The sequence below is a fragment of the Taurulus bubalis genome (assembly GCF_910589615.1).
Source record: "Taurulus bubalis genome assembly, chromosome: 20".
Taxonomy (NCBI): domain Eukaryota; kingdom Metazoa; phylum Chordata; class Actinopteri; order Perciformes; family Cottidae; genus Taurulus; species Taurulus bubalis.
In genome coordinates this window covers 4,657,625-4,680,272 of record NC_136608.1, presented here as the reverse complement: position 1 = coordinate 4,680,272, position 22,648 = coordinate 4,657,625, and the positions used below count along the sequence as shown (strand labels likewise).

General features: G+C 42.3%; 1 protein-coding gene across 2 annotated transcripts; it reads left to right on the top strand.

Annotated features, from left to right (window-relative positions):
* The first annotated feature begins 9,898 nt into the window (after positions 1–9,898).
* LOC306752145 (uncharacterized protein) lies at positions 9,899–15,954 on the top strand. Of its 2 annotated transcripts, XM_079235854.1 has the most exons (6): positions 9,899–10,028; positions 10,236–10,297; positions 11,336–11,455; positions 11,562–11,630; positions 15,206–15,301; positions 15,790–15,954. In XM_079235854.1, exons 2-6 carry the CDS (start codon positions 10,256–10,258, stop codon positions 15,877–15,879), a joined length of 417 nt encoding a protein of 138 aa, XP_079091980.1. In that variant the 5' UTR covers positions 9,899–10,028; positions 10,236–10,255; the 3' UTR covers positions 15,880–15,954. The 2 variants fall into 2 exon arrangements, with proteins under 2 accessions (XP_079091980.1, XP_079091981.1); XM_079235855.1 differs by lacking the exon at positions 11,336–11,455.
* Positions 15,955–22,648: the final 6,694 nt, after the last annotated feature.

Sequence of the window (22,648 nt, the reverse complement as noted above, 5' to 3'; positions counted from 1 at the left end):
CAGCGCCATATTGGTTTGTGATTAATTACACATTTCCTGAATAAATAAGTGTGAGTCAGTCTGAGGGCTATCACACTCATACTTGCCCAAATCTCTCCCAAATGTCTCACTATGTATGATACATTTTCTCACTTGTCTTTACAACCTGGCTCTGTACCGGTGGCTTCCAGAGTGGGAACGGGTCTACAGATGTTTCTGGCTCCTATGAGCCCAACTATTACCATCCAAACAGCAATACAGCTACACCACATGTAGTTTTCAACTCAACGCGATTTGAGCTGCACATTAGACTTATTCTGTATTCTTTCTTGAGAATTAAAAAGCATTTAAGATAAAAAAAAAAATGCTTTTGCGGTGTACTTTGCAAATGTCCTTCTTTAAAAAGTCACCAGAATGCAGAAAACAAGGTCTCTGAACACCCAAGAACCCTGCGTTGGTTTCCGAATCCTCCCGATGTTAGAGGAATAAAGGACGTATGACCACACCACAAAGCTTTAAACATCACCGTCTCATTACCTTCTTGCATTAGCCTACTGTATGAACTTTTCTTGTGAATGAAACACATTTGTGTCTCCCTCAGAATGAATCCTGCTGATTTTGGGGATCCCTTTACTTTTTACTTCAGCGCCACAATAAGGTTGAGATTTGTTTTTTGTCTTCGGTGGACAAAGGCTGAATACAGGTTTATTCAGACGTATGAGAAAAAACAAATCTTGTTTTTTGACAGATGTAAACATGTTCTAGTAGAAACCTAAAATAAAATTGAAAAAACAGTGCGAACCCTCAATGAGCTTGATCTGTCTCCTTTAGGGCATGACAGTTTGGCTCTTGAGATAATGAAAGAGGCCATCGATCCTTGGTCTAAAACTTTTCGTACAGTTCCCAAACCTATGTGTGTGTGGGAGCTCAGCTTTCATGCTAAAAGCTTTGACTTTCCGAGGATTAAACATTACTTTCGGGGAACAGGTCGTACCCAACAACGTTAAACATTCCAGTAACCGGCTTTGAGGGATCCACTAATACCATGTTTTTAAACTCCCAGGAGACTACTTCAAGACACAAGTCCTAATATGGTCCTCAGGGGGGGGCAACTTACAGTATTGCCAAACATAGGTATGTTCTGCAATACATTTTAAATCTATGCATGCGGAGCAATTCCCCAAATTCTTTTAAAGGTGAACTAAGTCACCCATTATGCTGCAAATCAGGAACAAGTTTACTCAATTTGGTTTAGGGTCAACCGCAAAGCTGCATACATGAATATGATATTGAGCCGGAGATACGACTCAATTCACAAATTTAGTTTACAAAGCTGTTCCGCAATAGATTTAAAGTGACATTTCCTGCCACTAGAACAGTAAACTTTGATCTATTTAAGCAATAATGAGTCAATGATCAAAAGCTGATGCTGTGCCAGAACCGGAAAAACTGAAGCTACCACACAGTACAATCAAATCAAAACCTGAACAATGTTTACAAGTTATCCAGTAATGTGCTATCCTGCCACAGAGCATTAGTGCTGGCAGAGGTCCATGACATTGGAAGGCAAAAGAAAAACAGAGGCGTTGCCAAAAGCTTGATCAAAAATGAAAATAAAAATCCTCAAAGTCTTAAGGGATTTTTAAGCTACAGTACGTTCAGTATTGACACTGGCAGCGGAACAGAGAAGCTGTCCCACATGGACACATTTAATTGGGTGGCCTGTGTACACGGCAGAGGGTGAGCCCATATTGACAGACACACACACACACACACACACACACACACACACACACACACGGGGATAAGTAGAGGAAATGAGATGGTATGATTCACCGAAATGATTGGCAGGTGAGATTTGTTGAGAAGTGAGGCCGTCTCTGAGCTGGCCTGCAGTGTGAACATCTGGACTTGAACGCAGCATTGACCACCCACTGGGTCTATGAGTGTATGTGTAAGTGGCTCTGTGCATGTGTGTGTGTGTGTGTGTGTGTGTGTGTGTGTGTGTGTGTGTGTGTGTGAGAGAGAGACAGATCACGGGGGCGAAAAGTATGGCTTTGTATCGCAGTGGTTTAGGCTTTTTAGAGCACAGAGTTCATAAGGAGTGCGGTTTCCTCTGTAATGGTTCGGCGGAGAGGCGAACACACGCAGAAAAGGCCGTCTCTGTGGTCTCCTTCACAATATCCGCCGATTTGTTTCAATTTCGAACTGTCAAGTTGATTTTAAATGGACAGACCAGCAATCAACAGCTCGACGGTAAAACAACACAACCGAACAATGGAACAATTTTGTTCCCCAGAAGGAATCAGAGCAGAGGAGAAATGTGAGAGCGGACGTTTCCCCGAGCGCACAGAAGCGGCCTGAGTGTGAGGCGACAGGACTCACGCTGGGAAATCTGTGCGAGCAACAATATGTCTGAGCACAAGCACGACGCTTGAGAAGAAGGAGAGGAAATCCAAGCGCGAGCTCGGGCTATTTGGGAGAGCATTACAAAATATGTGCAAGAGATCTATGAGTCAAGCTGTCAAACTGAAAAACCACGTTCTCGAATAAAAATAGGAATCTTTCAGAAAAAGACTAATATTATTATGACCTATGGATTATCCTTAAATTACAAAACAGTAACTTTCGGAAAACATAACTCCCTTTTATTTGATTTTCCTGCTTTAGCTTTATTTATTATGTGTTGACGCACTTATGGAGGTCAACTACATACATTTTGGAAAAGATGGCATTTTAGATATTTCTCTTCTCCCAACAGCTACAATATATACAAAAATGTACGGTATTCACAAAATGTTCCACCACATGTGAGAGAAGTCAGATATGGAAGGATTTGGAAGAGGAGGGAGGACAAAGAGATTAACATCTCTGAAGAGTTTGGTTATGCGTCTTGTCAAGAAAATAATGAATTAACTTAAATGAATTTATTGTGACGGTTCTGATCAGTTTAGTCTCCATCGTCTCCTCTTTTAGATTCTTTGTGGATGCTGTGTTTGAGTTGTGTCTCTCCATGTCCTCGTCCCAGGTCTCCATGGTGGAGAAGAGGTTGTGTGGCTCCGGTCCGATTTGTGTTTGGCAGCACGTGGAAGCTGCTCGAAGTCGCCCATATTTTTCATTTATGTTTACAATCAATAAATCATCCTGTCACCCTCAGTGTCCATGCTTTACTTTTACAATCTTCCTCCGGTTCCTCATGCCCCTTTTAAAATGTGCCTTGCGTATAGTCGGGAACACAACTGTAGAGAATGGACTTCAAATCAACCTACAACCAGTTCGGGAACCAACGTCATCACAATAACATGTTTCCTTGTTTCCATCTCTAAATTCTAATGGACATGTCATTACGCCCCGCAGCTCCACACTTACCACGACCCTGTTTGGCGCCTAAAAACCAGTCTACGGCTTCCTCTTACCAAACGTATCTCCATGTGCCAAAAGATAAAACACATCATGAAAAGAGTCTTTGTGCGCTCCCCTCTTCACACTCTCTTAGCTCCCCTGAGCTATTTTGAATTTCCAGAGAATGAAATTAATTTGACAGTTGTTCTATTTTAGTAAAGTGAAGCTGACAGCATTTAGTTTGAGTAGGTCTGCTGATTCACACCTATCCAAATCCCTGCATGTGTCGAATGTCCAGGGTCATGTTATGGTTTGAAATCCCCTGATCGGTCAGATTGTATGCTTTTCTTTTCCTCTGGCAAAGAGTTCAAAGTGGGCTCAGCTCTCTCTGTTGGGCCGGATCGGGATAGAATTCCACATTTCAAAGGGTAAATGTCTGAATGAGTATGTACAGTATGCATGGTAAAGCTTCTTGATTCTATACAATACTCTAAACACAGAAGGAATAAGAACAACAGAGAAGGAGTGCCAGTGAAATCCCCGGTTAGAATACAATCATGAAGCAGACATCTTTCAAAAGGGAAAATCATGCAACAAGCAGACAGAACGAATCAAAACGTACGATGAAAACAACACGGACCACGCATGATAGCCATCCAATAGTGGCTCACGTAATGTCAAACCATGGATCCTGAAGAAAACAACATAGCAAAGACAGCTGCAATACTCTGCTGCACCAACCTGCAGTGCTTATGCAAGTACAGAATGTATAAACACAGCAATAAACAATGTGCATACAGCACGATATGTTGTGCAGGCAGTCACGAATCGCCGAAGACTAAAGCCGTATGAAAACTCGGAAACACCTTTTGATGGATTTACATGAAAATGTGACATTCATGACCCCGAAACAACCTTTTATCCAGCGCCACACCAGGTCAACAAATGACCAAATACAAAATAAAATGACTTAGGAACTTAGGAAAGCGCTATATAAGATTGAAGTATTATTAATATGCTGATGGCAAGGTGCACTCAGTCAAAAAGGATGTTTGATCAATGTGGGGAAGTTTTCTGACCACAGAGAAGTGTGCAAAGTAATTTTTTAATGAGAAATGTGCAAAAAGCCTTTGTGCATCCCTCAAGAGAGGACAGGCTGTCTGACAGCACTAATAGCAGGATCAACGCTAAAACATCAAGGTGGACTTCCGCAATAGTGGCTACTTTATGGTGCATGGGGAATTCAATGGCTATCACTCTTGTTTTCATAATGTATGTGAAAGCCAAAGTGCTGATTCCTCCAACGTCTCAGATTGCCTTGAAAAATTACATTAGCTATCTAAATTGTTTTTACAGTAATCTTTCCTCCCTTTTTTTGTGTTTACTCATTATATATTTTATCCCTCAATAGAGTCCTTTTGCGTGCTTGTTATTTTTAAAATCTTGACAGTTTGGGATTAGGATTTGACTTGAGGTGTTTTTCCAGTGTGGCGTGTCCTGGATGGCTGCTCTGCTTCCCATGTCGAGGAGAGGAAAAGGGTGTAGGACGGAAATGTGAGATCTCAGCTTCAACGAGTCAGAGAATCTCTCCACAGCCCTCCTGTTCCCATAACTCTCTGACATAATGTTATTTTAGTCCTTGATGAAGTGGAGTCATAACCTGGTCACTCTCAATAATACCTCGTCTGTTTCTCTCACAGCTTGAGTACCCCAGATTTGGTCATAAAACCTCATGTTTATCTTCGTATGTCACCAAAAAAACGGCAACTCCGGTCTCTAAGCGGATGGATCACCAAGAGGAATATCATTAATTTTGCTGCGGTTCACAGAGGGATGGAATCATTAATCACTGAGTCTGGCAAGCAGACAAACTTGACTCAAATGTATACTCCTCCTCTTACATGCAAGTGGAAGGTTGATATTTTGGTCAAACCATTTTCTGTAAAGCATAAACACATATACACTAACTATGTTGGTTGAGCTACATCTCGTCAACAAAACGTGTTTACAGAGTGAGTCGCTGTTACTTCATGGAACACAGTTTCCTTTCTATTGTATATATATATTTATATATATATATATACCATTTCAGAAAGTAGTTCCCATGAAGACTGTCTCTATTGAAGTCTGTGAATTACCCAGAGGCCCCAGGTTATTGTTGCAGAGACATGTTACTTCTGTGTTTGTGCCCATGACGGCAACGTGGCTCTAGGAATGTCGAGGAATGAATGGGATGGATCGGCATGACATTTGGTACACAGATTCATGGTCCCCAGAGGCTGAATCTGCATGACTTTGGTTGTCCCCTGATTTTTCCTATCGCGCTGAGGTTGACATTTTTGGTGTTGAGTGAAATGTACTTCTATTGGTGGGATCTCCTGACTTTTGTAGTGCGACCAGCAGGTCGACTTGCTCGGGATCCCATCATCTTGTAGATGGAGCGGCAGCACATTTTGCACAGACAATGAATCCTAAAGGCCACCTTGAACGTGACATTTGTAGTTTTGAGTCAATATCTCAACATACATTGGTTTCCCATTGATAGAGCCAACCATTAGCATTCTCTTCAGAATGAAATGAGGTTCATGAGCAAAGACCTAATGATGTTCCCATCAGCCTCCGCTGTGCTGTGTGTTTAGTTATAATAAGCGATTAATACTCTGGTGCCCTAAGGGGTCAAACTGCCAACCATAAACTAAATGTAGTGCTTTGAGCTGGGAGACGAAGTGAGTGTTGATGCCATTCTGGATGATAATGTTTTCACAGACTAGTTACTTACTGACTCAACATGTGGGTGTACATATCTTTAAACGTATGATGATTTCAAATTATATATATATATATATATATATATATATATATATATATATATATATATATATATATTATGAGCACCACAAACAAAATCCCTAATAAATGATGAAACTGAAGAAATGATTGAGCTGCTCGTGTGTATTTAGTTTCAATCATAATGGAATATTTTAGTTTGTGCAGCCAGGGGCCCAAAGGACATTCTTTGAATATTAACGTCATCTGTTTGTCTGAGCACTTTATCTTACTTAATTTGAATACCCATTGCACTGTTGTTGTCGTTGATTGTTGTTTGTCTCGTCTAACGTCTCATGTCTAATGTTTATGCACCTTCCGCCAAGAAACATTCTTTGTTTGTGTAAACATTCCTGGCAAATAAAAGGTTTCTGATTCTGATTCTGACATTTAAACAAAAAATAAGACTATACACGCATGTTGGTGCAAACCCAGTTTTTATGCAGGGGTGGGATGATGCTTAACACATAACGACAGCATCTCGATATGCATACACACTGCTGCCCTCAGACAGCTTTATCAGGGGACTGTCTAAACAGTCACAGCTACTCTTTCTCGTATAACATAACAGGATCTGCTCCCACAAACACACGTGTGCACACAAATACAAGCACACTTCTCAGAAAGACTAAGAAGGGAGTTTCAGATCCCCGCGGCCCCCATCTGTGGGCTCCCACACCCAAACGCGTACGAACACCTGCACTTCAGCGACTGTTCCCGCCGGAGGAGCCGAGTCCCCTGGAGCCTGGAAACGTGCTGGACAACGGGCACGGAGGAGGAGCTAAGCCTCTCGCGGTGCACAGTTTAGTGGCCGAGGGATCAGACATTAAGACAAGAGGCGAGTTGGGGATTCCTCATGACAAGAGCTTTTCACAGAGTCACTCCAGGTCACCACGCAGCCGCCCGCCGCGCATCTGATCCCGGGCGACGAATTTGATGATTTGGGGTGAAAAAAGGACGTGATGTCACGCAGGCGTCGTGGCACATCTGGGATACACTTTGCTCTCGGGTCACTTCAGGCAACCTTTGCACACGCTCTTCGTGCGATCTACAACACAGCTGTCGGAGTTCGTCTGCAGCTGTGCGAAGAATTTTTTATTTCAGTTTTGGGAGCTGGTTAAATGTGACCACATTCTGAAAGAATTGATTGGGTGGGCTTATTACGGTCCTCCGACAGCTAGAAAACACTTTTTTTTCTTCTGTTTTTATTGCTGTCAGAAAGAGAATTTTAACAAATATAACGAAAAAAAATTTTTATAAGCTTACCAAGCTTTAACCTGCTGCCACTGATGGAAACTAGAACTCAAGTCCAGTCAGACTTTGAGGTTCTGACTTGAACCTGGAGCCATTATCCGTTAAAAAATACACAAGCAGTCCTATGACCTCCTGTGAAGGCACTGAAACCTAACCTCACCCTTTTCACACTGCGGCACTCGAATGTGTATCAATGTGCACATCCCTTCTGTAGCAGGAACTTAACGCTTATAGATGCTGCAAAAGTTTAGAAAGAAAGCTCAAACAGAACCATCACTGTTCTCCGCACCGTGTCCCACATGAAGTATCGATGACAAGATGCGTCCAGAATACGACCACCAACGAGTCACGGAGTTTTAAAAACAACACGCGTATAATTAATGTTAACGGTTTGCTAAAGGGCTAGTTCACATATTTAAAAAGTCCAGCTCTGTTTCCTGTTATGAGCAGGGGGATGAGTGATGTCAGGGCGTCGGGGATGTTCAGAGGCCAGAGGTCAAAGATCACAGCTTGTTGCTCTCTCTCCGGGTGCTGAATGTACGGAGGGTGTGTGAAGCGATGCGGGATAGTAGGTTGTGTGTTCTCGTCTGTGTTTTTGAGAGCATGTGGACGCCATAAGTGCTCTTTGCGGTTTGAGACTTCACACGTGACTCCATTCTAAGATGCCCTGTAACAATTAGGATGGTCCTGCTTATTGCATGCTGTGATCAAACTTCATGCAGTTAGGATGTTTAGGCAGCTGCAGCATTTTTTACACACACACACTTACATTAACATGAACATAATTCATATGTATTCCAGGCCTGCCAGACTTCTGCTATTTCTCATTACGAGCTTGTCTAACAACCTATAAAAAGGCTATTTAAAACTACAGTGAGATCAACGTACATCATTCTACAGTGGGAGGATGAAAATGTTGCACCTCGTAAAAGAACAAACATTGGCCATAACACACCCGGACAGTTATGCTTTACTGCGTTTTGTCATTCACAGTCTGCTCCCACTTCCCCCAACAGCAATCCCTGCTGTTAACCTCGGCACCGCCTCTGGTCTGGAGTGAGGCTCCTGGAGCACTCGCCCTCCAGCTCACTCCTTCCCCATGTTGTCTCAGTGGGTTCTTATGACATAGTATATAAAGGCTGGTATGGTTTTGGTTTAGCTTTATTTGTATATATTATAATAATGATGTAAAATAATGTAAAAGGTTATTTATTATTCATTTGTGCAACTGAGAGAATAATGCATATCACTGTGGTAATATTGTTTTGAATGATTTAATACGTTAATACAAGTTTTTTTTCTGATTTTTTTCAATTCATTTTGGCATGTTTATTTAAGATTTAAATATACTGCATATTACTGATGGTGTACCAAAAACATACAAATATATATAATAATCGAGTTTCATGATCAATTTCATGCACATGCAGCGTAATTATGTTTTTTTCATGTTGTTTTTGTATAATCTTGCTTTGCCAGATTAAATCAGTGCATCATCTACAGTATAGAGTTTACTGAGGATAGATGACTGTGCTACTTAATAGAATCTGACAGAGAAGGGAATCATTTAACACTCCTCATCTGATCCAGCAGCGCTGTAACAGCTCACAGACGTGTTTTTTCTTGAATGTGTCAACGCAGTGTCAGAGTGAGTTCACTGTTCACATCTCGGCTACCGTTTGAGGCTGCCGGGCTTCTTATTAGCAGCCTGCTGAAAGGGCTATCAATTAGGATCAGAGGACGTGGTGAACTATATTGATCCCAAAGGATAAATACAGCACGATTGTTGCAACTCTGCACAGGGAGCGCCGTTGATACTTATTAGGCTAAACTGTATCATCCTCATTACACTCTGATCACGTCTTTATGCTAAATATGAAGCGACAACCACTCTCTCAGCGTAGCATTAGGCCTTATAGGGGGAAACAAAGCTACGTTATATTTGGTTTGTTCAACCAAAGTGTCCAAACCTGGACTTTTTGGAGTCCTATTGTCATCGGCACAAGCATGTTGTTTTTTACACTCCAAAGTGGAAATAGTGTATTTATTAGAGAGCTTTATATGCTAAGCTAACTGGTTCCTAGCTTCATATTTAGCATGAAGCCATGAGTGGTATAAATCTTCTCACCTGAATCTCGACAAGAAAGCTGAGATTTATTTTCAAAAATTTCAAACTATTGATTGAAAGTATTTACTGTTTTTTCACAGTTCTGTTCTCTGGATGGATGGAAAGCAGTTTCTAGAATACAACGATACACTACCAAACCGAAGGCCCTCTGGTATTGGTAAGGGTTGAGAAACACTGACCTGAAGCCTCATACTGATCTCAATCAAGAAAAAGCTTCCAAACCATCCGTTATGATCTTGACTCGCTCTATTAGAGCGACGGTGGCACTTCTGTCACCGCACTGTGGAAATAACTGGCATGTAGGTTGCACGCCGTCACTGGATAAGAACCTTTATAACTCTGATCCGAAACTTTCTGTCGGGACTTTAAACTGGAGAAGGACGCAAGAAGGATCTGTGGTTATAATGAGACATTAAAGACGTAAAGAGGACATAAGCAGAGAGAAGCCACAGGTATTGATGACAACAGTGGACACTGGTTTGACAGTGTTGACCTACAGGTGAGTCATTGATGGACTATCAATGAGTAATCTGACTCTTTTAGATTGTATTTTCCTCCAAATGCTAATATCTTTTCATTTTTTATTTATGAAGTAAACGGAGATGTACATTTCTCACTGAGGTAGTTGTATAACTGGTGATGTAAATGTCTCAAAGTCAGGGAGACTTCATAATTCAAACTGTGCATATTTATGTGCCATGAGCAGCAGACCTGTCCTGGATCAAGATGAATCACATGAAGCGGTTTCAAGGCATTCCAATGTCAAAGGTACGTGATAAAAACGCTGGAACCAACTTGACTGTAAAGACAACATGCAGGGATTGGCTTGCGGTTATTAAAACCGCTCGTGCTTACAGTGGCGGCGGTTTAACAAGTTCCTTAGCGTGCTCATCCTCATTAACCCGACGGACGACTCTTCCGCGAATATCTTTCAGCGGAACCAAACCGCTTCTCCAAGGAGACACAGCAACATAAACATCAAGTAAACTAAATATATTACCACAGTGGATTTGTTCCAAATATGTATTTTGTTATTTGGGTAGGGATCTGGATCTATGATTTGCATCATTTTCAAACTCAAACTATTCCCTGACCCCTCCCCCCACATTTATGTTGATGTATCTAAGTTGACTTATTTTATTTTATGAACGTTTGTACTTCACTAACAACAACATACGTAAGTTACAAAACAAACATACTTACTTTAAGACATAACAGAATATTTTCATAAACCTAACCAGGTAGTTATGAACCTTGTATAAGGTTTAGAAAATAAAACCAGTAGTTTTATTTCAATTCATGACCGCAAGTTTCTCTGCGCTAGCCCATGTCGATGTGTCCTTGAGCAAGACAATTAACCCTAAATGTCTCCCGTAGCTGCGCCTACGGTGTTTGTATGTTAGATAGTCCTGATGTGGCCCCTTGCATGGTAGCTCCTCTCAACAGTGGGTGAATGATTCCTATGTAAAGTGTCTTTGAGTATTCAGAAAAGCGCTGTATGAAATCAAAGTATAAATAAATTCCGGTATGCTTTAGGGCGGGGCTACCTTGTGATTGACGGGTCGCTACCAGAACTGTATACGGCAGCTCTACGTCACTCCTCCACAGTCCATATATGGTCATTTTGGTTCACTGTTTGCAACTAAACAAGACGCGATGCCCGAAATTACAAACTTAAGGCTTCAAAACCACAATCCAGAAACCAATGGGTGACGTCACAACAACTTATGCTATACAGTCTATGGCACTACTCAAGGCAATTTAAATTGCCGGAATATGTTGACGAGTATCTTCTTCTGGTTCTAGTCAATGAGAGGTTTGTGTAAAGAGGAGGACTACACGTTTCTGGCACCGTCAGAAAAGATAACAGTAGGAACTGCTCAAGGAGCTTTGGAGGACGACTGGAGAGACAAAAAGGAGGATCGGGTAAGAGATCAGGAAGGTCTTCACATATTGTACAACCCACTATCACCACAAGCCACTAATTGAAAAGAAAAAAACACAAATCACAACTCAAGTCTGTGTGTTTCAGGTCCGCCGGCGGCTGGAGAGGGAGCGTGTGGAACAAGAGAGACTCCGAGAAATGGAGGAGCTCAAGAAGGTGCATACACACACATGGGCGACACACGCTATCTGTACATCTGTGAAACTAAACGGCCTCCAAACGCCGGGCAGAAGTCAAGTGAGCCGATGTGATGACAGCTCATCCTGGCGGTCAGCAACGTGTATTGGGAGCCGAGCTCTAGCGAGAACAGAACACTTGATACGTTTTGTTTCAGATTTCATATTTGATCCCAGGGTTTGGTGCCTAAACTCAGCAGCGTCCCGTATTATTAAACTCGGAGCAATTAGCAGCTGTCAAACTTAGTTTTCCTTCTGTTCGCCAATCCCACGGCTAATCCTCTCGTATTCACGTGGTAAGACAAGATGCTGTGAGACCAGGCGGCTCTGATCGGCCTGATGGCGGAGCAAACAAGTCTGGCAGACAGGCAGCGGGGTGACGATGGATCGATGAGTCTTAATTTACCGTTCCCTTCAAACTCAGATACACAACTCTGGCCGCGTGTCAAGGCTGCCGGGTTTACCAGTCGCTTCATGCTCACCATTCAAAGCGCTAATCACACACACACACACACACACACACACACACACACACACACACACACGTTGGAGTGCATTTAAACAGCAGGAGTGTGTATACTTTAAATACATTTAAAACACACACACACTTGTCATAACAGATGAGCAGCCTCACGGACATGGAATGCTCACTCACACACACACATAAAACAGCTGTGTGTGCTTTGAGCAGACTCTCTGACAAGAGTGTGTGAGGTCAACAAGGGACATTGGCTGTTGTTGTCAGTGTTTCCGCTGCATGCACGCGCACACACACACACACACACACACACACACACACACACACACACACAGGAAGCTGATGACTACATTTACCCTGATAGAGAGGACAGTCACTCTCACCTAAGTATAGAATGTACTGAACCCTAACTTAACCCCACACACACACAAACACACGTGTACTCCATGACTTACGAGTATGACCCTTGATGTGTGCACACACCCAAAAATGCACTTATAGCAGATGCATATGTGCAGCTTGGACACACACACACACACACACACACTCTGGATACAATCTCACTTACACAGAGCTGAGATGACCAGCAGACCGAAGTCTTCATTTATTCAGTCAACTCAACATCTACTCAATGAATTGGCACAAACTTTCACAGACATTCATGGTTCCCAGATGGTGAATTCTTCTTACTATGCTGATCCTCTGACATTGCCACCATGTGGTATCTGATATTAAATGGCAAATGTTAGCATGCTAATAGCATATAGCCTCGCTCTGCAAAAATGCACTTTCAAAGCGGCTTCTCTTCAAAAAAAACATCTCTTTTATGCACCTCTGCTTTCCATGTGTGCACACAATGTGTCTTAAATGGGACATTTAATGGGAACATTTTTACTTTATCTGTACATGCTTTCATGTAAACAAAAACAAAAAACACAATTAATTCACCCTCTGTCTGTCCATTTTGCCTCTGTCTCTTTAAACCCCCGAACCCTCAAAAAAGCCCCGTCTGCTCTGATTGGCTTGCAAGAAAACTAAGGCGCACCTTTGAGGTACTTGTCAAGCCGTTGTGGAGACACTTTGATGGGCAGGGCGGTATATTCTAATGAGCCTACATGTGGCACAGGAAGGGAGACGCATCTGATTGGCTTGTTGAATCATTTCCGATTTAGGCAACTCACAATAATAATAATAAAAAATTAATTGTTTGGCTAGGATACCTAAATGTATGAGCACAAGTTTTTCATTAAATGCCCTCTTTAAATAGCCGAGTATTATAAAATTAGCTACACTTTATGCAATTTAGAAAAAAATGTAGCAGGGATTATTTTTGTCCGTCTGACATCTCCACAACTAACACCACTGTCCAGATGGCAAATTGCCCCCATGATGTTGTGATTGGATCAGAGACAGAAAACAAGCATTCAGGCAATTCGTCAATGATTTAAGGCAATTTAAGGCAATTTGCTCAAAGCGTGCTGCTCCCTTGTCACAGCATGAAGACGAACAAGTGTGTACAGAACGCGAATGAAGTGATCATTCAAACGTCCAATTGCTCATTTTTGACTCTTTGGAAAGAATGTCCTGATTGTTCGCCTGAAATAGTGTGTGTGTGTGTGTGTGTGTGTGTGTGTGTGTGTGTGTGTAGAATGTAATTGGGGAGGTAACGGTTTAACTGCTTTCACCTTCACTCCATATGTGTCAGCGTGTCTTCGTCTTTAAAGTGACATTAAACTAAATGATTCCCACACACACACACACACACACACACACACACACACACACACACAAGAAATGCTAATTGATGACAGACGCTGTCCGTTGAGAGCCACTGGCCTCGGCCACCTCACATGTATCCCATCTGAGCCGTTTAAAGTCTTCCATACACAAGCCGAAAAGATTTATCATTTTCTCACACACACTTACACACACGTGAAAATTATACATACAAACACACAGCAGGAAACCGGATCCAAGAGAGTGATACAGAGTACAAGTTGAGGTCAGGGATAGACAGCAGGCACTTTTCATCAAGCTATCACACGCACACGCACACGCACACACACGCACACGCCTGCTTGAGGCTGGGGGGTATAGTCCGAGCAGAATGTATGCACTGGTATATCATTGTACCAGGGGACCTTTGTAACCTTCAAAATGTTCCTACAGAGCTTTAAGATACCACAGAGGATCTCCTATGAGGAATAGTGAGGGTTTTCTTTGTCTACTTGCTTTTATTTTATGCCAAAAACTGCTAAATTTAGTCCTGATTTTTGTTCAAATAACGCATTAGAAGTTGCACTACATTTTTTGTAACTAACACTAAAAACAAAAAAACTAAAACCTTCAGAGCTGCCTTTTCTGATATAAGATGCCAGGGGGAAAATGATGAGATTATACATTTCTAAAAACTCTGAATACTAATTTCTCTTTCTTCTTTTTGTCATTCACTCACAAGGGACGCACAGAGCAAACACCGTAGTTCATCAAGCACAGGATGGGTTGATTGTGTCAAATCAACATGGGACTTTCACCCAGGTGACAGCTGCTTGTATACAGCGTGAAACCAAAACTAAGCGTTGCCTAAATACTTGTTTTGTTATGTTGTTACACTTACATTACATATTGTTAATGTAAGACAGTCTACTAAGGACGGGTGTTATGTATTTACACTTATGTTACTACGTTATTATTTTAACCCGTGATCTTCTTTATGACGTCGACCAAGTCGTTTAGTGGCCTAAACCTAACCAACCGTTTCACAACGTTTGCTACATGCCATTGTGCATTTTTTTCTACTAGCATGATACAAAGCTGATATGAAACTTATTAATGAAAGACATTTTTGGTTTAGAAACACGCTGAACGCTGGATAGAAGCAAGGCTAATGAGAGCAGTGACCAAAAAAGTAAAGCTGAAAGACGCTAAAGCACTCTGTGGGTAACTGCAGAGTCGGGCGGTGATTCATTGCAAGATTACAAAATCATTGGGTCCATTGTTTCGCTGAAAAATTTGATGAGTGCATCTTTAAAACTGTATTTGAATGTTCAGTCTTGTGTATTATATCCATGTGTCAGGAGAAGGAGCAGCAGTGGCGGACTCATGTAGAAACACTGACCTCCAGCCAGGAGAAGACGCTGCAAGACAGACTGGCAAGACTCAGGAGATTTAGGGTACACACACACACACACACACACACACACACACAGGTCATGCTACGGCTGACAGTAACGTTCTGAGATTCAACACTATAGCGCGGCGGCGTCAGCAGCTACAACGCGTCTAAAGTTTCAAAGCACCTGCGGAATAGAAAACCCTTTTTTGAAGATCAGAGGCGAGCTATCTATCAAACGGCGAGGGTTCGTGGACGCCGTCGTCGAGTTACACAGTTCACGGTCCCTGACCAGGTGCTGATTGAAAGAGCCCGGTCGGTAGCTCCAGATGTTTGGTAAAGTGAATCATTCAAAGCCGTCATGCTGGCGTTAGCTTTTATCCCATGTCTCTCAGATGCCAAATAATCATTGCTCTCTCCGTTGTTTGGCACTGGACTTCATCTGAGAACCCTTTCAATCAAATACTGTCGGCAGGAGTTAAGATGAGTCTGTACACTGTTCAATCTTTGTCTTGTCTTCTTTCTTTCTTCACTTTCCTCCTCCTGCAGGAGTTCCAGAAGAAGGTGCTGGGAGAGGAGTCAGGGATGGAGGGCGGGGGAGCCAATCAACCAGCTTCTCACCAGGATGTAGACTCATGAGAAATGTGTTTTTTTTGTTGTTGTTGCTGTTGCGCTTTAACATCAATAAATTAGCACATGTCAACTGTCATCAGACATGAGTGTGATCGTGTGAATGAATGAGATGATGTCGGGGTTTCCGTGGAGTTTTCTGGAGTTGGATTGTACGACCGGATTGTTCCACAAGGTGTAGTTTACAAGCTCATTTCAAACCAATGCAAATCCAAATAATTGTCAGACGATAGCCGGTTGGTTCCCAGATGGCATTTCAGCTCTCCATGCAGCCCGCTAAACTGCATTCAACCAAAGACTGCTGGAACGTGATTGGTCGATACTACCGCGACTACGAGTGGAAATCTATTCACAGATATATGAATGCAGAATCTGCAAACAGAGGTTAATTCACAACCACCTGAACTATTTTTTTTATTCAGAACAAAACTATTTTTGTTTTTGTATTTTAAATTCGTCCAGTCAGTCATACAGTGATACTTTTTTGTGTGGAAAATACCACTGTCATCATTATGTTACTAGACTTTTGTGAAATCATTGCTTCAGGAAAAAGTGAGAAATCTCCATATTGTTTGATATTATTTGAAAGACATGATTTCAGATTCCCAGTCTGGCACCATAAAATACTTACGTTACCTGTTGATAGACTTTATTTAAGCGTAGTCACAAGGTACTGTGCGAAAAGTTTTTCATCTAATGATCATTCCAGAGTACAACAATAAAAATAATCCCATGTTGATTGTGTGTCTGTTTCAAAGCCTCAGCTCTGCTCCGTGTTCCCGCGTGTCCAATGAGAAAATCATGAGGCCTGCAAGCCATTTTGAGGCCATAAAACATCATTTAAACAACATTTTCTGTGGAATTTTTCCTCTCAATGTTTCAAACCCAGAGAGCAGATAATGAGTAATGGTGCATGGGGTTCAGGTTCTGAGAGATTTATCTGACCCAGATCATAAATCTACAGCAGCTCTGATACTTTTCTTTTATGCGTTCCGGTAAATGTGCATATGTCTGTGGGCAGAGAGTGTGAGTGTGTGTGAGTGTGTGTGTGTGTGTGTGTGTGTGTGCGCGCCTGTATCCATGTCTGCCTGTCTGTCTAAACAGGATTTAAGACGTCCTGAGACTTCAGCTCACTGTGGCCTTCTTTGGTAAACGTGGGGCCAGAAAATAGCAGAAAATAGTCAGGGGCATTAATAAATATGAAGCCTGAAGCTTCAGGGCCACACTGGTAGACACAAAAATAAATAAAAACATGTCCAGAGATGGTCCCGCAGTAAAGATGCTCGTCTTGGGAGCAGCATCTATCCTTGTTGGTCAAGGATCACATCCTTCTCTGCTCTCCAGTAATGAATCTTCCACCATTACTTTGGAATAAAGTCACCATTTAACCTTTTCTCCTCCAAAGTACGTATCCACAACATTGGAAAAAAGATAGTATTTCACCGCGAAAAAAAGTGACTAAGTATCCCCTTTTCCTACGAAGTACGTTCAGACAACGAATAATCACCGAATTCTTTAACGGCATCTCACGGCCACTCCATGGAGCTTTTTAAAGCTTTACGCTCATTGTTTTGTTTTACAGAACATTTACTGTCGGGTTCAGTCTTATCGCTCTCATCAACTATTTCCAGTAGCAGCGAGCACTAATGAATGAATACATCGCACACATTCTCTCTGGAACAGCAGACGGACATAATCAGCGAAATATTTTACTTAAGGCACTTAATATGAAATTGAGAATGAATCTATTGCTTTCAGCTGAGCCGGGTGGCTCGCAGCTAACAATGCTAACAGTTTACAACAATAAACAGCAAGAGAGCGTAACGAGCTGGCAGGGTTTACCTGGGGAAAGCCAGAGGGCGGATGCACCGCTTCCACGACGCCATGGGCATGCATAAAACCACTCACACACACACACACTTTACTGTATTTACACAGATGGACAGAGAATAGGGAGTTTCCTGGCTGCGATCTCTGTGGATGTGTTTGTGTGTGCAGGAGCGTGGGTGTTAAAGTTCCAGCATGGCTCTGTGTGCACGCTGCAAACACAATGTGTTTGTGTTGTTAAGTTTTAGGTGTGCATGTACAAACACCTAGATTCTTGCAATGTGTGAATACATGGAGGCCTCTGGTGCATGTGTGTGTGCGCACACACTTTTCCCATCACAACACACACACACACACACACATATATATATATATATATATATATATATATATATATATTTCTCAAAAAACATGAAAGACTTCACAGAGTTCTATAGAAGTCTTTCACCTGTGCTTTAAAGGAGGGGGGTGGGGGGGGGGAGGGCTAAAGCTGAGAGAGAGAGAGAGAGAGAGAGAGAGAGAGAGAGAGGAAGATGAGATGAGGAAGAACAGGAGTTTCCAGTGTGTCCGATGGAGAAAAAGGAGAAGTATATGACTTACAATGCAGAGTATAGTATTGCCCAAGGACACAGACATACAGGAACATGACCTCTCTGTTCCTCCTCCCCTCACTGTCTCTCTCAGAAACCTTCCCTATAAGACCCCTTTAGTGTTTACATCCAGAGAGCCTTTCTACAAAAATACAAAAATGGGGTTAAAGCCATGCAATGCAGATTCATCCAATAGCCAGAAGATATTTAAACAATTTGTGGAGCTCCAGTAATGCTGATTGATTCCCCTTCCTGTCAATGCAGTCAGCTGCCATTACAATCCATTCTGTCAGCTGCAGGCTGAGCGCAGACACAAACTAATAAAGGATTCTCAGATGCCCCCGCAATGTTAATACCCCAGATATGAGTATTGCTTTCTTCAAAACCTGTATCTCTTTGAACCTCAGTTTGGAATTAGCAAAGAATCCTTCAGAACGCAGACGAAAGACGGTTTTCTAATCGCGTCAGATGTATAGAATGGAGGCATGAAGAACCACAACAAGACACAACAAAAATGGGGAGAGACCAAACAAAAATGACATTAGAGGTCTCATATTATAGAAAGTGAGATGTCCATGTCTTGCAGCTTTTTAGTGCAGCTAAACTGTATATTTAACACATTAAGTCCCCAGATGTGGAATACAGGAAAATACTGCCCAATCAGAGGAGACTGGGCTATTTTTTTTGTGAGAGCGGGTTAAAGAGACTTTAAAAATGACCGCTGATAATATTTTAAAATGCTATTAATACAGTATAAGGCGTGTCATTACCACTGCCATTGTTATTGTGGTTGTTCATGTAATTATTATTATTGTGAGTGATGATGTACTGAAAAGTTTTTTATTGTTTTGGCTTGGTTCTGCGTGTGTGAATGTAAGCAGTTATTAATCACTTTGTGTGTCGGTTAATCCGTTGCAGTTGCTTTTTGTTCAGTCGCCCCACAGGTGTTTTCCATCTGCCCGATTAGCCCTCCCCTCAGACGGTGTGGGCGTGTACAGGCGGTCTGATTGACATCTCCATCACTGCCCCGGTTTGTTCTTGTTGCACCTGTAAAAGCGGGACAACTTGCTCTCACAGCTAATCTGTTCGCCTCCGTTCAATCAAAAGAGCAGGCGTGTCGAGCTTGTATACTGATCTGTGGACTCAGTGCAGTTCCTCGACTCCATTGGGAAAAAGTGCATGACGTAACAATTCCACAGTAATATCAGTCAGGGAAATATGACTTTCCCATGTTGGTCTTGATGACACGTGATGACAATAGCCAAAACCGTTCTAGCCTTAAAATTGTAATTGCATCGACTGGTGACCTGCGCTGTGGTGTAGTGAGCGTTGATACGAGAGAACGCCTGTGTGTGTGCATGTCTTTCATTTTAATACAGCATACGTGTCCCTGTAGTGCACATATACATGCATATGCAATGGAAACTGATTTCAATACATTTCCTGCCGTATCTTGGAGCTCAAAACACTGTACAAGGGTGCTTGTGAATGGAGCTTTGTATTGAGTACACATAGTTTACAATGAAAAGTATTTTTGTGTGGGGGGTGATATTTAAACTACTACTTCTGAAAGAGTAGAATAAGTACAAGCAGGTAAGTAAATGAACACTTGAGACAAATCAGGGCAGGCCAGGAATTAGCCAGAGGCTGTGAACACACACTGACATGTCGGTAGAAATGCACCCACTTCGCCTCGCGAAGACAGCTCGACCTGACACACTGCAGGAGAATGAAAACACGTTTAATATAAAGTTATACGCAAAACGAGTGTGTTCAAAGAGCTCCATGTAATCTACACCGTGTTAAAAAATAATGTTAATTAAAAAAATATGGAGGATTCAGTGTGTGTTCAGTTTAAAATGTTGAAACATGAACTGCTTTGGTTTGACACTGCATTCAGTCTATGTCATACTGTACCCAACTCCATGCATAATACGAAAGCGCATCATGTATGGCATAGATATTTCATAATCCGGTAGTACTGGATGGATTACAAGGGAGTGACCAGTGTGCATAAACATGTCCAGTTGCCAGCAGTGAGCTCAGCTCAGAACCCTGTTAAATAAATGAAACATCCATCGGCTGAGGTGAGTCGAGGTCTGACATCATCGGTGAAGCGATGATTCAGCTGACTACTACTACTACTACTACTACTACTACTACTACTCTGCAGGCACCGGACCAAAGGACCGGATTCACCGTGTTCATTCTGTTCACTCTCACTCATTCTTCTTTCTAGGCTTCTTTCCTCCTCTGCTGTCATTAATGACATAACTGTCATTAATGTTATGGCTTGAGCACCAACGCGGTCGGCGAAGGCCCAAATGAAATCTCTAGGATTATTATTATTATTCATGATTTTTATTTTTCCAAACTCAAACAAACTTTCGAGGTGTTCGAAAACTCACTGAACTTGAACCAGAAGTGGCGGAAATAGACATTCAGGGGTCTCAACGCTTTAACAACCTCCCCCTACAGAATCAGTGTGTAATAGTTGGTCAGTACAAATAATAAATAGTGAAAGGAAGTGATATAACATTTGCAATATCTCTCGTGTCCAATGGTCGCACGGCCTTGCTCACCTTCGCTCTGACGGTAGCCTCGGTGAAGGTCGAGTTCATTGCTGCATCTTTTAATTATAGCTATTGCATTGTTTTGTCAGCCAGTATATTTTAAATAGTTTATCGTTATATACAGTTTAAATCAGCCACTCAGGTCTGCTGCAGTCTAGTGTGCTGTACAAAGACCAGTTTCGACTCTAAGCTGGAAAAGCACAGGTGGAATTAATAACGTTAACGATGGCTCCATTCCATTTAGCTGAGCCAGTTCCAGGGCCGTGGTATTGCGCTTGCGGACTCACCGACATGGCTTTGTGGAAAACTTAATGGGATGGATCGTTAACGTGATTATTTGCACCTGTGCTTGTCAGCGTGTCTGCTGTGAAAAAGGGTCTTTTACGTCCAGTGGTGACCCCTTTTAGGGCCCACTTAAGTTCATATCCACTTTTCTTGTTAGTGGAATAAACAAAACCCCACCACCGCCTGTTTAAAATATAAAGTGCTGAGATGTCACTCAATGCAGCTGTCAAACATCTGCAGGTGACTTCGGCCTCGTGAAACACAAAACCACCCAAAACGTCTATGTTCAAGATTGAACAGGTCGCCTCTTGGCATGGTTCAAAGATTGTCTGGTGAATGGAAAATGAAAAAGCATGCATTGGCTCCTCCTCTCTCTGTAAACACTCTTACTCGTGTTCTCTTCTCTATTCTCTCAGACCTTTCTCCCCCTTTTTCCAGCTTTTCTCCAGATCTATCCTCAGTCGAGGACAAACAAAACCAAAGCAGGCTTTTACGGTTGTCCCTTCTTCAACAAATCCATTCCATCACCTGTTTCTCTACTCTGATTTTCATACCATGTGTTGCTGCTTGTACTATATTAGCCTTTTTTTGCTTTCATAGGAAAAAGAGATTGTAACAGGTTCGCGCGACTCTCCACATGCGACCCGCCATCAGCTTATGTTCTGCCTGTGTCAAGGCTAAGCCTCTAAAAAGCCAAATATTGACGTGCCTCTGGTCACTGAGAGCAGGTTTTGTCAAATGACCAGACTACACCATAGTAAAGCCTTCAACTTACATAATCCTCTTTGGAAGTGCACGCCGCTCTACGCACGCACTCAGCGCAGGCAGACAGATCGGATTTATGAATATAGAGCTATACAATCTGCTGCACATCCGGATTTGGCTAAGTTGTGGGTTATTACATCATCACCAGAGCACAGCAGCTTTTTCTTGGAGAGCAGTTAACTGCTGCTCTTAACATGCATTCAGTGCATCGAAAGGCTGCTTTGTGGTTTGTACTTCGCGGCTAACGCAATTCACCAAAAGCTGCAGAGCGTTTGGCTCCGTTCCCGTTACACGGCAGGAATGTGGATCCCATAAAGTTACACTCAGGATGGTGGATGCTTGAACGTCTCCTCCACCGCCCACAGCTGAGCAGCTGGTGTTGATCATGCTGTTAATGCTACACTCATGTAAGCAGCTTTTCATTGGACGCAGTTGTTGCTGATTCCATATGTTGCATTATTGCAGCGTTAATGTTAAATGTTTCTGGAGTCTAAAAACGTACATGTACTGCTGACAAGGCATGAAATGGACCTAAGACATTAAAATCCCATCAGATGGTCTTTAGCACAATCGCTATGCATGTTTCCTGGTAGGATGGGAGCCGACCAGAAGACAGGTAAGGCAATTGGCAATGCAAGAGGTTGCTAGATTCATACTTACATACGCACTGCAGTCTCCAACCCCCACTGAGTGAAGGCGCTAACCGCAGCTTGTTTTTCTGCAATGAGCTTTTGCGAA